Consider the following 16,001-nt stretch of genomic DNA (forward strand, 5'->3'; position numbering starts at 1 on the left):
GATAAGTTGAAATGGCTGGAAGGAATGATGCTGCAATGGCTGCCGCAATGCAAGCGATGGCACAAGCTGTGCAGAACTTGCCAAATGCTGGTGGAGATGCTGGATCACGTAGCTTGGCGACTTTTCAAAGAGAGAATCCGCCGGTGTTTAAAGGGAAGCATGATCCAGATGCAGCCTTGGGATGGTTGAAAGAGATCGAGAGAATCTTCCGTGTTATGGATTGCACTCCAGCTCAGAAGGTTCGGTATGGTACTCACATGCTAGCAGTCGAAGCTGATGACTGGTGGCTAGAGACTCACGAGAGGTTGACCGTGGCAGGTGAAGTCATTACTTGGGATGTATTCCGTGGGGAATTCATGAGAAAGTATTATCCGGAAGATGTCCGTGGTAAGAAAGAAATTAAGTTCCTTGAGCTGAAGCAAGGAAACATGTCTGTCACTGATTATGCTGCAAAATTTGTGGAGTTGTCCAAATTTTATCCTCATTACACTGGTGCTGGTGCTGAATTTTCAAAGTGCATCAAGTTTGAAAACGGACTGCGCTCTGAAATTAAGAAGGCTGTTGGGTATCAGAAGATACGCATTTTTACTGAATTGGTTGATAGCTGCAGGATATTTGAAGAAGACAATAATGCTCATTACAAGATTGTCAGTGACCGCAGGGGCAAGCAACATCAAAACCGTGGCAGGCCGTATGATGCTCTAGTGGGAAAAGGGAAACAAGGAGCTGCTCCGGCTCAGAGGACTAGTAGGGGAGGTGCCCCTGCTGGTATAGTTTGTTTCAAATGTGGTCAGGCTGGTCATAAGAGTAATGTATGTACTGCTGAAGTAAAGAGGTGTTTTCGCTGTGGTAAGACTGGCCATGCAATAGCTGATTGCAAGCACAAGGAAATGATTTGTTTTAATTGTGGCGAAGAAGGGCATATTGGAAGTCAGTGTCAGAAGCCAAAGAAATCTCAAACTGGAAAGGTGTTCGCATTGACCGGAACTCAAACCTCCAGTGAGGACAGACTTATCCGAGGTACATGTTTCATAAATGGTACTCCTTTAATTACTATTATTGATACCGGTGCTACACACTGTTTTATTTATGCTAACTGTGCTCGAAGACTGGGTTTAAAATTGTCCGTTTTGGATGGTGAATTGATTGTTGAGACCCCAGCTAAGGGATCAATAACTACTTCTTTGGTATGTTTAAAATGTCCTTTGTCGATCTTCGATAAAGATTTCTATGTTGATTTAGTATGTTTGCCGTTGGATGGGATGGATGTAATTCTTGGTATGAACTGGTTAGAGTATAATTATGTTCATATAAATTGTCATCATAAGTCGGTGAGGTTTTCCACTCCTGAAGAGGAAGGAGTTGACTTATTACCTTTCAGAGAATTGCGAAAATTGATGAAAGAGGGAGCTCAGATGTTTTCTTTGATGGCGACGTTGTCGGTTGAGAGTAAAGCTAAGATTGAGGAACTGTTAGTGGTGAAAGAATTCCCTGAAGTTTTTCCTGATGAAATTCCTAGTGTGCCGCCAGAGAGGGAAGTTGAATTTACTATTGATCTGGTACCTGGTACTAGGCCTGTTTCGATGGCACCGTATAGAATGTCGGCATCTGAATTGTATGAATTAAAGAAGCAATTGGAAGACTTACTTGAGAAGAAGTTTATAAGACCAAGTGTGTCACCGTGGGGAGCTCCAGTGTTGCTAGTAAAGAAGAAAGATGGTAGTATGAGGCTTTGTATTGATTATAGACAATTGAATAAAGTAACGATCAAGAATAAGTATCCACTACCGAGAATAGATGATTTGATGGATCAATTAGTGGGTGCTTGTGTGTTCAGTAAAATTGATTTGAGATCGGGCTATCATCAGATCAAAGTGAAAGATGAAGACATCCAGAAGACAACGTTCAGAACTCGGTATGGACATTATGAGTATTCTGTGATGCCTTTCGGTGTGACTAATGCGCCGGGAGTATTTATGGAATACATGAATCGTATTTTCGATACTTATCTGGACCATTTTGTGGTAGTATTTATTGATGATATTTTGATTTACTCTAAGTCCGAAGAAGAGCACAAGGAACATTTGAGATTAGTGTTGGATGTTTTGAAAGATAAGAAATTGTATGCGAAGCTGTCCAAGTGTGAGTTTTGGTTAAGAGAAGTCAGTTTTCTCGGCCATGTAATTTCAGGAAAAGGTATTGCTGTAGATCCTTCCAAGGTAGAAGCTGTATTGCAATGGGAGACTCCTAAGTCGGCTACCGAGCTTAGAAGCTTTTTGGGATTAGCTGGATATTATAGAAGGTTTATTGAAGGATTTTCTAAGTTAGCATTTCCGTTAACTAAATTAACTTGTAAAGGTAAAGCTTTCGTGTGGGATGTTCAGTGCGAAGAGAGTTTTAATGAATTAAAAAGGAGATTGACGTCGGCGCCGGTTTTGACTTTGCCAAATCCGGAGGAACCGTTTATAATTTACTGTGATGCTTCATTGATGGGTTTAGGAGGTGTGCTCATGCAAAATAATAAAGTAATTGCTTATGCGTCGCGACAGTTAAGAATTCATGAAAAGAACTATCCTACGCATGATCTTGAACTTGCTGCTGTGGAGTTTGTGCTAAAAATCTGGAGGCATTACCTTTATGGTTCCAGATTTGAAGTTTTCAGCGATCATAAAAGTTTAAAGTATCTATTTGATCAGAAAGAGCTGAACATGAGACAACGTAGGTGGTTAGAATTGCTTAAGGATTATGATTTCAGTTTGAATTATCATCCAGGAAAAGCAAATGTTGTGGCCGATGCTTTAAGTAGAAAGACCTTGCATGTGTCAGCAATGATGATTAAGGAGTTGGAATTAATTGAGCAATTTCGTGATATGAGTTTGGTTTGCGAAGTAACCCCGCAGAGTGTAATGCTAGGAATGCTAAAGATTAATAATGATTTTATGGATAGTATCCGAGAGGCACAGAAATTGGATGTGAAATTAGTAGATATCCTTAATCGTTGTGGTCAATCAGAGAAGAGTGACTTTAAGATTGATGCGAGAGGTGTGTTGAAATTAGGGGAAAGAATTTGTATTCCTGATGACGCGATTTTGAAAAGAAGCATTCTAGAAGAGGGTCATAGAAGCAGTTTGAGTATTCATCCAGGAGCTACTAAAATGTATCAGGATTTAAAGAAAATATTTTGGTGGCCCGGAATGAAAGAAGATGTGGCTCGTTTTGTGTATGCGTGCTTAACTTGTCAAAAGTCGAAGATTGAGCATCAGAAGCCTGCTGGGTTGGTGCAACCGTTGGAAGTTCCAGAATGGAAATGGGATAGCATTTCTATGGACTTTGTAACGGGGCTGCCTGCTACTTTAAGAGGGCATGATTCGATTTGGGTGATCGTTGATAGGCTCATGAAGTCGGCTCACTTCATACCTATTAACACCACTTACCCAATTGCGAAGTTGGCAGAGATCTACATCCGAGTAATTGTAAAGTTGCATGGTGTTCCTCTGTGTATTGTGTCGGACAGAGATCCGAGGTTTACATCGGGATTTTGGAAAAGTCTGCAAGATTCGTTGGGCTCTAAGTTGAGGTTGAGTTCGGCATATCATCCTCAAACCGATGGCCAAACTGAGAGAACTATTCAGTCATTGGAGGATTTACTGAGAGCTTGTGTTCTTGAACAAGGAGGTTCGTGGGACACTTATCTTCCATTGATCGAGTTCACATATAATAATAGTTACCATTCTAGTATCGGAATGGCGCCTTTTGAAGCATTGTATGGTCGTAGATGTAGAACTCCGTTGTGTTGGCACGAATCTGGTGAGGGTGTAGTACTTGGACCAGAGTTAGTTCGAGAAACTACCGAGAAAGTGAAGTTTATCCGAGAGAAGATGAAAGCTTCTCAGAGTAGGCAGAAGAGTTACCATGACAAGCGGAAGAAGGATTTAGAAATTCAAGCTGGTGACCATGTGTTTTTGAGAGTCACGCCTGTGACCGGTGTTGGGAGGGCTTTGAAGTCTAAGAAGCTCACTCCTCGCTTCATTCGTCCGTATCAAATCTTAGAACGAGTTGGAAAAGTTGCTTATCGGATGGCATTACCACCTAATCTTTCGAATTTGCATGATGTATTCCATGTGTCGCAGCTTCGGAAGTATGTCTCAGATCCGTCTCATGTGGTTAGTATGGATGATGTGCAAGTGCGGGATAATTTAACAATGGAGACAAAGCCTGTACGAGTTGAAGATCGTGAAACAAAGACTCTTCGAGGAAAAGAGATTGTGTTGGTTAAAGTCGTTTGGTTGGGAGCTGCGGGCGAAAGCATGACATGGGAATTGGAGAGCAAGATGCGAGACTCCTATCCTGAGCTGTTTGAAGCAGGTAAATTTTCGAGGACGAAAATATTCTAAGTGGGGGAGAGTTGTAACGCCCAAAAATAATTATTTGTTATTTTTAATATTTAAGTAATTATTGTGGTTAGTCGGAAATTAGTCGAAAGTCGTAGGAATTATTATAAGAAATAATAATATAATTGTGGTGTTATTTGAGTAAGTGGGCTTATCATTGTGTGCTAATTAGTAAAATGAGAGGTGTTATATTAGGCCCATTAGAGATTAGGATATTTAGTTAATTTAATAAAGAGAAAAGAAAAGAAGTGATAGAAAAAAAAAAGAAACAGTAGTGGAGAGAAGTTAGCAGAAGAGGAATTTGAGAACTGTTGTACGAACGAGAGGGAAGGAGAAGAAAACTTCCGGAATCCGATTCTTAGAGCAACCTTCGATCCAAAATAATAAGGTAAGGGGGGTTTATCGTCGTTTAATGGGGATTATGGGTTAACATGTAATGGGTAGTGATAAGCCATTGATTTGACCCTAATTGGGATGTTGAATGCTGAAAAATTGAGATGAATAAGTTATGTTAAAGCTGTAATTGAATCTGTAATTGGATGAGTCTTGATTTTCCGAAAGTGTAGCTTTTTACGGAATTGGAATCGGAGGTCCGGAAGTCCTCCAACGGCGGAAAATGCGGAGAATTCTGCATTCTGCTTCGTGTTAGCGCAGGAACAACTTTCTGTCTTGCGTTAACCGGTTAACCCAGGGTGTTAACTGGTTAACACTGTTATGAATTGTGAAAAATTGCTGTTTGTCTTGCGTTAACCGGTTAACCCAGGGCGTTAACCGGTTAACACTGTTAAAATTTGCCAGGAAGTGTATTCTGTCTTGCGTTAACGGGTTAACCCAGGGCGTTAACGGGTTAACGCTGTTGAAAAACTGAAAAATTGTATTCTGTCTTGCGTTAACGGGTTAACGCTGTTGGAAAAGTGAAAAATCGAATTGCTCAGAATTCAATGAAATTCGTCGGGGTGAGTCGGATAATATTATAGTTAATTTTGATGAGTAATTTTGTTGGGTTTATGTTATGAAGTGTCGATACAAGTATGACTGAGTTGTTAAGTTATTCCGTGTACGGAAAGTTGTTAAAGATACTGAGTTGTAAGCTTGGTGAGCCAAAGTTAATTATAAGTTGATTATGTTGAAAACATTGTTGTGTTGCTATTATTATTATGTTGTCGGAATTTTAAAGTCGTGTATGTCATGTAAGTTCATATGCATTAAGTCGGAGCTTTGCTCACACCACGTTGGCCTGGATTGGCAAAAGTTGAAAGTTGAAGGCTTAAGCCTTGATGCCTCGTTAAATCGGCAAATTTTAAGTTGGGAGTTTTACTCCGAATGGTACCACATGCATGACGAGTCGAGTCTCATTAGAGTTGCATTTTTGTTGGTTTGTTGTATGGGTATTTAATTTAATTGAGAAGTGGTGTTTGTGTACGATTCTTAATTACTGTATTGTTTTTCATATACTGATTATAATTATTGTAACTCACCCCTTCTGTTGAATGTTGTCCTTATGTGACAACGTGCAGGTAATCCTGAGAAGTAGCCGGTTACCGTTGGTCGGGTCAGTGGTCAGTCGCTCTGATACGTAGCACTCGGGGGGATTGTCGCGTTTCTGCTTTGTGGATCTTTTAATTGTTACTAAAATTTAAATTGTTTGAAGGATTATAGTTGTTTACTCTTTAAGTTAAGTCGTATTTATGTTGCTTAAAGATGATAAGAATTTTTTTATGAATCCGCTGCGTAAGATTTATGAAGTTGAATTATTGGAGTGAATGACATTATTTTGTCGAAAAAAGAAAAGTGTTACATATTGTTATGATTCCTTAAAGTGGAAATTGTTTAAAGTTGAACATGTAATATTCCATTTATAGAAAATTTTACGACTCTGATTTTGTTGTTATAACTCGTGGGTAGAAAATGGGGTGTTACAAAATACATATAATTTACTTTTCTATGCTTTCTACCTAGAAACCCTTTCGAATCTCTGATTTCAATTTCGGTAAAAACCTTCATCTCAGAATTCGACGTACTACAATTATCTAATGATTAAAACAATAATTTAACACATATAATTCTCAATTTTCTAAAAAATTTATTAATCCCATAGCTTCAAACCTTCGACAATGGTGGAAAATATTAAGAATCTCAAATAGTAATGACATACCAAATTATACACGAAAGTACACATTAATTCAGCCAATCAACATCATAATATCGTAGAAACTCAAAATCTCATGAACAACCCAATGCCCTATTGGAGGTTAAGGACTCATCGACCATACCCCTCATGCATAAACCCTATTGAAAGTTATTATCTCCCTTACCTTGTTCTCCTAGCAATAATATTTGGTTCTGTTCTTGGTTCTACTCTTCTCCTATGCTAGCTCTCTTCATGCTTTTCTCTTTTCCTTAGCTCATTGACTTTTCCAATTCACATACTATCAAAAACTCTCTTACTCTTTAACTTTCTTTTTATAATAACAAAACTCCTAAATTTGGTATTTACCTTTCTATTCTCACTTACTCATAAAAAACCAACAATATTGTTCCTCTTTTATATCGTATATTTAATCACTCTATTATTATTATTATTATTTTATCTCTAATAACAAAATAACTAAATTCACTAATAATTCTACTACTCATATTATTTCATTTAATAATTAAAATACTATTATTTAAATGATAAAATCAAAATATTATTTTAATTAATAAAATTATTCTAAGTTATTCTATCTTTCTATAATTACTCTCCACACCCTACTAGAAGATCACACACCCCCATCACACTTATTTATCTATTCAATTAAAATACTCTTTATTCTAATTATTAAGATTCTAAATAATTTCTATCGACTCCAATAAGTCACAACTTATTCTCTACACCTTTATCTATAGGAAATACACCTTACCCTCTTATTTATTTAATTATTCACACACACTAATTAAATAAAATATATATAAATCACAAAGAATTCACAAAGAATTTAACTAAAATAATTTAATAAAAGTTGGGGTGTAACACCCAGTGTTACATATCAGAGCGACTCCATTAAAGATCTGAATGATAAATAATTAAAGAGGCCCTAAAGTTGTCCTCTAGCTCAAGCATCTACTTTGCCACCTGATTTTCTGTATTCTAGAGGATCACAAACACCGCAAGCAAAAAATAGGGGTGAGAGAACGCTTAAATATATTAATGGTTCAAAATATAGCAAGGATAACATATTCATCAGAATAATCAATCACACACTTATTCATAACAATAAACAATCATAATGATTACTTGATCAAACATGCAAGTATGTATACAAATGTATCCAGTACTAGACTCTACATGCATGCGGTACCGTTTTTGACAACAGAGATATGTTATTGGTTTGGATATGTTTTAGGTTTGGATATGCTTTAGGTTTAGATTTTGAAAAAGATTTTCTCTTCCCTACGACCACATTGACACCATCTAGACCTATCCTACTCTCAGATTTCAAATTCTTCTCCCAACATGAATCAAGATCAAGCTAGTGGAAGAAAACTTGTCCAAGAGATTGAGGCTTCAAAGGAGGTTATTGATATGCTGGAGTTATGGTTGAACAAAGCCAAGGAAGTTGGAGTTGTTAGAGATCACATTACTGTTGTTAAACCGTCTAGTGGGGCATGCTATAACAAGATTCTTATCAAGAATCTTAACCCTGAAAAGATAAGGAAGGTAAATGCTATTATGAAGGACCTAATGAATCTGGATATAACTAATTGTAAATCAGATGAAGACCTTGAGAACTGCACGAGTACAACTACGCATGAAGATTCAAGACTGCCCTTCATGTATCCAATAGACTGTAATGTGTCAAAGTATGATCGTGCTAATATGGGTGCATATATGCAATTGATTTAAAATTGAATTGTGGAACACATATCTATTACTAATTTAGGTCAGAGCTTTATGTATTATTATTACCAGTAAAAATTTATCTTGATAAATCAATGTATCATCTAGTTGGCATGCCTTAATTTAGAAAGTGTTTGAGTCAATGTATCAATTATGCATGCCAATTGTTTATGTTATTGTGTGAGTAAAAATGATACAATAATTATGGAATGCAATTGTTTGAGAGTAAAAAAAATTAAAGACCATCGTGTTTAGTTAATTAGATGATATGATGTATATGTTAATCATGAATTAATCACCGTCTTTGATATAATACAATTCTTGGTATGATATGATTCAGAGATGCGTGCTGTTGTTTATGGTCTGAATGATTCATAAAAATACAGGTTAAAAAATGGGAAAAAGTATATATATATATATATATATATATATATATATATATATATATATATATATATATATATATATATTTAGAGAGAGAGAGAGAGAAAGAGAGAGAGAGGTTGTATAATTATTTATTTTATACCTTGATGGGAAGCGAACACCTCTTTCACGAGCTTTTTTAACCTTGATGTGCATCGTGGCACCTCTAATTTTTCTTTTACTTTTTGTATTAATAGAGATTGTAACATATGTTATATGAGAGGTACTCTTCGAATTATCCATGTCTATGTAAATTATGAAAAATAACAACATATAACAGAGACACCAACATGAACTTCAAAGCCACATCACATAACACTTCATCCTAAATGATCCAAAACATTGAAACATACTAAATAGATACATGGAAGTGAGAGACCATATAATAATACTAACTAGATACATACATTTAAGAAATAAGTTATGATGAAACATTTCAAAAGAAGTAAGATATATAGATTAGTTACGTACATTTAAGTGGTATTATCATTTTTGTGAACACTTCTAAAACTAACACTATTTCTATAAACATTTCTAAAATCTAATGCCATTTCTATGAACATTTCAGTGGTAAGTTACGTACCTCAAATGTGATGGAGAAACTTTAACAAGTTTTGAAAAGAGACGACATTCGAGTTGATGTTGGAAGAGTTGACGTTAAAAAGAGATGGTGTTCGAGTTGATGTTGGAAGAGTTTGATAAAAATCACCTAAGATTTTTGTGAAGAGAATGACGATGAAGTTAAAGTGTTTGTTGATAGATAAATGAAAAGTTAGAGTCTAATTTTCTGAAGTATTCATGCAACTAAACGAACACATCACTCTTTAGGCTAAATCGAGGAAATATATTAATTAAAAATAAAAAAAAGGAACGCCCTATAGTGCCTTATTATGAAAATTCATTAAAAATAACTATCATGTCGATTTTTAGACAAAACCGAGGTAATAATTTAAAAATAATTATAAAAAAAAGACATTTGAAAAGTTGATGCAAAATATATTACCCATCGATTGGAAAATATAATCGAGTGTAATACAAATAAAAAAAGGGAAAATGGAAAAGGAAAAAGTGCCTAAACAAATTAAAAATAAAAATAAAATATAAAATACACTAACTGGGGTTCGAAGCGAGCTCCCTCGTAGTTATATTCCCTCAGTTTTAGTAATATCCGAGGGTATAGGTAGTATATATTTTAAAAAATGATGGCGCTGTTAGGACATATACCTCGGTTATTGGTGGGTCAAGGTGAAAGTTTTGTCATGAAATATATTATTTGTTGTACTGACTTCAGAGCTTTTAGGGCCGCAGTAGGTACCATGTGCTTCTGGGAATACGATCTTAGAGACACCTGAAATCGTGAAGATGACTCTTCCACATCAAATAAGATGACACTAACTGGTGGTTGCGAGAGTCTAACTCTCTTCCTATAAACAGATGCATGTTAGATCACTCTATCGTGCCTTAGTCTATCTTGATTGTCAACTATTTTACCTATAAATAAACCATATTTTTTGTATCATAATAAAAAAACTCAAACCTAGATGACATACATGCAAAATCAAATAAACTTAAGAGATGCCAAAAAATAAAAAAAAACAAAACCCAAATTTCGTCAGAAAACTCAAATACATAAAAAATACAAAAGTGCACTTCCGTAACACATGAAACTCATAAATGGAAGAAAACACAAAAACCTATAATATCCTATGCTCTAAACATAAAAAAATATTAATGCATGCCACAATAAACTTCGTATTATGAGTGTAACTATAACCTAATCTATCTTAACAAATCTATTTAAGTAATACATGCATCACAAATAAAAATAAAATGAAGTAAATGAAAAACCTTACTAAATGTGAGAAGTGAGGGGATCTTGGATTGAATGAAGTGTAGGAGTGTAGTAGAGATTGACTGGTGTCCTGAGATTGAATGAAATGCGATAGAAGTTGTGAGAAAAGTTGAAAAATTATGGAAATGAAATTTGCTCACCGACTCTTTTTCTTTTTCTTCTTAGGGTTTTGAGTAAGTTTCTAAAGTGAAAGAGGAATAGAGAAGTCCTAACGCAATAATATAACTCAAAATATGTATAGAGGTATACTTCCTTAGTTATTACGGAGATATGCTTTCAGACATAGTTTTGACAAAATAAAAATGAATCACTTAAAAAATACTATGGTATAGACTTTTGAGTACCTCCAAAAGTTTAGTTACAAATTTGAGGAATATTTATGAAATCTCACGGAGGTGTGTGAGCCATGGCCGACCCAAGCCATGTTAAGGCCTAAGGTGAAATTAAAAATCAAATATTTATAAAATATTAAAATAAAAATATTAAGTTTTATATTAAATATTTTTTGTTGTTGACTATATCGACGAATTTAAAAGTCACACATTTCATCTTTTAAAATAGTATAGATTGTAATAGTGTCAACTTGTTTATATTCAAAATTATTTATTTATTATTATAATTGAGACTTTTTTTTTTTAAAATAACCTTATTTTTCAAAATAAATTCTAAAATAACAATATTTTTAAAAAAAACTAACTGTGTTTCAAACAAAACAAATTCAGTGACAAGAGTTGTAGTCAGATCCATTGATGCATGCATATAACTTTTATACACATACATCAACGTGCATGGCGCATGCATATAGGTCATGTCATGCATATGGTGCATGCATGTATTCTCTAGCAGCATGCGCTATTAGTTAGTGGCGATTGTGTATAAAAGTTGATATAACAAGACACTAATCAAAGGTAGTGGTTACTTTGCACAAAAATTTGCATGTACCACAAGTAATAGCTACTGTGTATAAAAGTTGTACGCATGCGCCATAGACAATGGCTATTATGTACAAAAGTTATATGCATGCGTCAATGGGTTTGGCTACACCTCTACGAATAAAATACGGTTAGTTAAAAAAAATGTAATTGATTTCACTTAAATATTTTTTTATTCGATAAATAAATTATTATTTCTTTAAATATTTATTACCGGACTAAAAAACTTTAACTTTTTTTAATTTTTTTTAAAGCTTTCTAACTTCTAAATTTAAATGTTAATATACTCTAAAACAAAAAATAAATATGTTACAATAGAGTTAAATGAAATCAAAACTATAAATTAAAAATAAATAAATAAGTATTTGAACATAAAACTTAACTAATATGTTATTTTGTATAAAAAAGTATTTTAAACACTGTTTCTCTACCCATATAATATAACTGTTGATGGAAATAAAATTTATATAATTAAAAATAGAAAAACATATTTTTTAAATGTAACTACTTCCATAATATAAAAAAAAATAAAGTTTACTACTCCATAAAAAAATAAAATTATTGAATGTGCAGTTTATTAATGAGTGGTTTTTCATTCTAGGATTAGAACCAAGTGGCAAAACAATTAAAATCGACAGAAAGCACTATAAAAATTATAAGTATATGCATACACATCAGGTTTTAATGACACACATAGTACTAATAGCAATAACTACTATCATAGCTATACACATCAGGCCTTGTAATGAAAGAAAAATTAGAGGCCTAGGCAAGAAAGAGCCTTGGTCGCCTTGCCTTATGACCGGGACTGGTGTGAGCACAAATAAGAATTGGTTGAGCAATCCCCAGATCCAATATAATCGATTGGAAAAGTTGATGCAAGATGTATTACCCATCGATTGGAAAATATAATCGAGTGTAATACAAATTAAAAAAAATTAAAAAAAGGGAAAATGGAAATGGAAAAAGCACCTAAACAAATTAAAAATAAAAATAAAATATAAAATACACTAATTAGGATTCGAAGCGAGCTCCCTCGTAATTATATTCCATCGGTTTTGGTAATATCAGAGGGTATAGGTAGTATATATTTAAAAAATTGATGGCGCTGTCAGGACATATACATCGGTTATTGGTGGGTCAATGTGAAAGTTTTGTCATGAAATATATTATTTGTTGTAGTGACTTCAGAGCTTTTAGGGCCGCAGTAGGTACCATGTGCTTCGGGGAAGACAATCTTGGAGACACCTGAACTCGTGAAGATGACTCTTCCACATCAAATAAGATGACACTAACTGGTGGTTGCGAGAGTCTAACTCTCTTCCTATAAACAGATGCATGTTAGATCACTCTATCGTGCCTTAGTCTATCTTGAATGTCAATTATTTTACCTATAAATAAACCAGATTTTTTGTATCATAATCAAAAAACTCAAACCTAGATGGCATACATGCAAAATCAAATAAACTTAAGAGATGCAAAACAAAAACGAAAGTGCACTTTTGTAACTCAGGAAACCCAAATTCCATCAGGAAACTCAAATACATAAAAAATACAAAAGTGCACTTCCGTAACACATGAAACTCATAAATGGAAGTAAACACAAAAACCTATAATATCCTATGCTCTAAACATAAAAAAATATCAATGCATGCCTCAATAAACTCCGTATTATGAGTGTAACTATAACCTAATCTATCTTAACAAATCTATTTAAGTAATACATGCATCACAAGTAAAAATAAAAGGAAGTAAATGAAAAACCTTACTAAATGTGAGAAGTGAGAGGATCTTGGATTGAATGAACTGTAGGAGTGTAGTAGAGATTGACTGGTGCCCTGAGATTGAATGAAATGAGATAGAAGTTGTGAGAAAAGTTGAAAAATTATGGAAATGAAATTTGCTCACCGACTCTTTTTCTTTTCCTTCTTAGGGTTTTGAGTAAGTTTCTAAAGTGAAAGAGGAATAAAGAAGGCCTAACACAATAATATAACTCAAAATATGTATGAAGGTATACTTCCTTGTTATTACGGAGATACACTTTCAGAAATATTTTTGACAAAATAAAAATGAATCACTTACAAAATACCATGGTATAGACTTTTGAGTACCTCCAAAAGTTTAGTTACAAATTTGAAGAGTATTTATGAAATCTCACGGAGGTATGTGAGCCAGGGCCGACCCAAGCCATGTTAAGGCCTAAGGTGAAATTAAAAATCAAATATTTATAAAATATTAAAATAAAAATATTAAGTTTTATTTTAATTTTTTTTTTACTATATCGACGAACTTAAAAGTCACACATTTCATCTTTTAAAATACTATAGATTGTAATAGTGTCAACTTGTTTATATTCAAAAATATTTATTTATTATTATAATTGAGACTTTTTTTTAAAATAACCTTATTTTTTAAAATAAATTCTAAAAGAACCATATATATAAAAAAAAACTAACAGTGTTTCAAACAAAACAAATTCAGTGACAAGAGTTGTAGCCAAATCCATTGATGCATGCATATAACTTTTATACACATACACCAACATGCATGGCACATGCATATAGGTCATGCCATGCATATGGTGCATGCATGCATTCTCTAGCAGCATGCGCTATTAGTCGGTGGCGATTGTGTATAAAGGTTGATATAACAAGACAATACAGTAACCATATGCAGTGGTTATTGTGCACAAAAAATATGCATGCACCACAAGTAGTAGCTATTGTGTACAAAAGTTGTATGCATGTGCCACAAACAATGATTATTCTTTACAAAAATTATATGCATACGCCAATGAGTTTGATTACGCCTCTATGAATAAAATATGTTTATTTTAAAATTTATTTTAAAAAATATGATTATTTTAAAAAAAATGTAATTGATTTCACTTAAATATTTTTTCATTCAATAAATAAATTATTATTTCTTTAAATATTTATTACCGGACTAAAAAAGTTTAACTTTTTAAATTTTTTTTTTAAAGCTTTCTAACTTCTAAATTTAAATGTTAATATACTCTAAAACAAAAAATAGATATGTTACAATAGAGTTAAATGAAATAAAAACTATAAATTAAAAATAAATAAATATTTGAACAACAAAACTTAACTATAAATATGTTATTTTGTATAAAAAAGTATTTTAAACACTGTTTCTCTACCCATATAATATAATTGTTGATGGAAATAAAATTTATATAATTAAAAATAGAAAAACATATTTTTTTTTAATGTAACTACTTCCATACTATAAAAAACAATAAAGTTTACTATTCCATAAAAAATAAAATTATTGAATGTGCAGTTTATTAATGAGTGGCTTTCCATTCTAGGATTAGAACCAAGTGGCAAAACAATTAAAATTGACACAAAGCACTATAAAAATTATAAGTATATGCATACACATCAGGTTTTAATGACACACATAGTACTAATAGCAATAACTACTATCATAGCTATACACATCAGGCCTTGTAATGAAAGAAAAATTAGAGGCCTAGGCAAGAAAGAGCCTTGGTCGCCTTGCCTTATGACCGGGCCTGGTGTGAGCACAAATAAGAATCGGTTGAGCAATCCCCAGATCCAATATATTGAGTTCACCTTATTTCTAGTATTTGTTAGCTTACTTTGTGTTTGTTGCGTTTGTCTTCACTGTTCGAATGAATGCGTTTGTCTGTTTCTTTTTAGCCGTCCAAATATGTTGGAATTCAGTGAAACAGGATATATATATAGCTTCTGGCATACGACATATAGTGGTTGGTTAGTTAATCTTAATTTTATGAAGATGACGTGAACGTGTTACCCATGTAAGCATCCAAATTATTTGTATTTGTATTATTATTAATTGGTGCAAACTCAGCAACATTTTGCAATTCACTCGGTACCAAGTCAACCAATATAAATTAGTAGCTTTATTACATTTTGTCAGAATCCATTTGGTTCTTTATCAGATTTTTAATTTACATTATATGATTCAAGAAAATGTTATGAATATCACCATAAGGTTATAATAAGTGAGATAATTTTTATCCTACAAATTAATTTTGTAAGATTGAATTTAGTATAATTATATTTTAAACATAATATCAATATTTTTTGTTTAAAATGCAATAAACTACTTACTATCAGACAAATTAAATAATTAAATCTACAATAATTGAGTTGAGAAATATTTAAAAATACTCATTCAGTCTCATAACGAGTGATTCAGTTGAAAATAATGAAAGTAATATTTATTAAATTGTGGAATTGAAAAAAATATATTAAAAATTGAAATAAATTCTTTATTTTAAAATACTCTTAATGGATAACTCATTCTGAAGATTATCAATTTAGTGACCGATTCCCTCTAACTTCGTCAACCTATAAACTAGTATTGGTCCCATTTAGATCTGTGTTGTGACGTATTACAGCTGAATCCTTATTTAGTTCCCAATTGCCAGGGTTAAACAAGACAGAATATTCAATGTAAGGCTATGACATACACATACACGACAACTCATTATATCTTACTACTAATTTGTA

General features: G+C 33.1%; 1 protein-coding gene across 1 annotated transcript; it reads left to right on the top strand.

The window, feature by feature from the left end:
- Positions 1–764: 764 nt before the first annotated feature.
- LOC127106600 (uncharacterized) lies at positions 765–1,781 on the top strand (the record flags this gene model as incomplete). The annotated part of the gene is made up of 2 exons (XM_051043900.1): positions 765–1,615; positions 1,667–1,781. Coding segments are annotated over 2 exons (966 nt in total), but the record flags the coding sequence as incomplete, so codon positions are not given.
- Positions 1,782–16,001: the final 14,220 nt, after the last annotated feature.

This window comes from Lathyrus oleraceus, chromosome 7 (genome assembly GCF_024323335.1).
Source record: "Lathyrus oleraceus cultivar Zhongwan6 chromosome 7, CAAS_Psat_ZW6_1.0, whole genome shotgun sequence".
Taxonomy (NCBI): domain Eukaryota; kingdom Viridiplantae; phylum Streptophyta; class Magnoliopsida; order Fabales; family Fabaceae; genus Lathyrus; species Lathyrus oleraceus.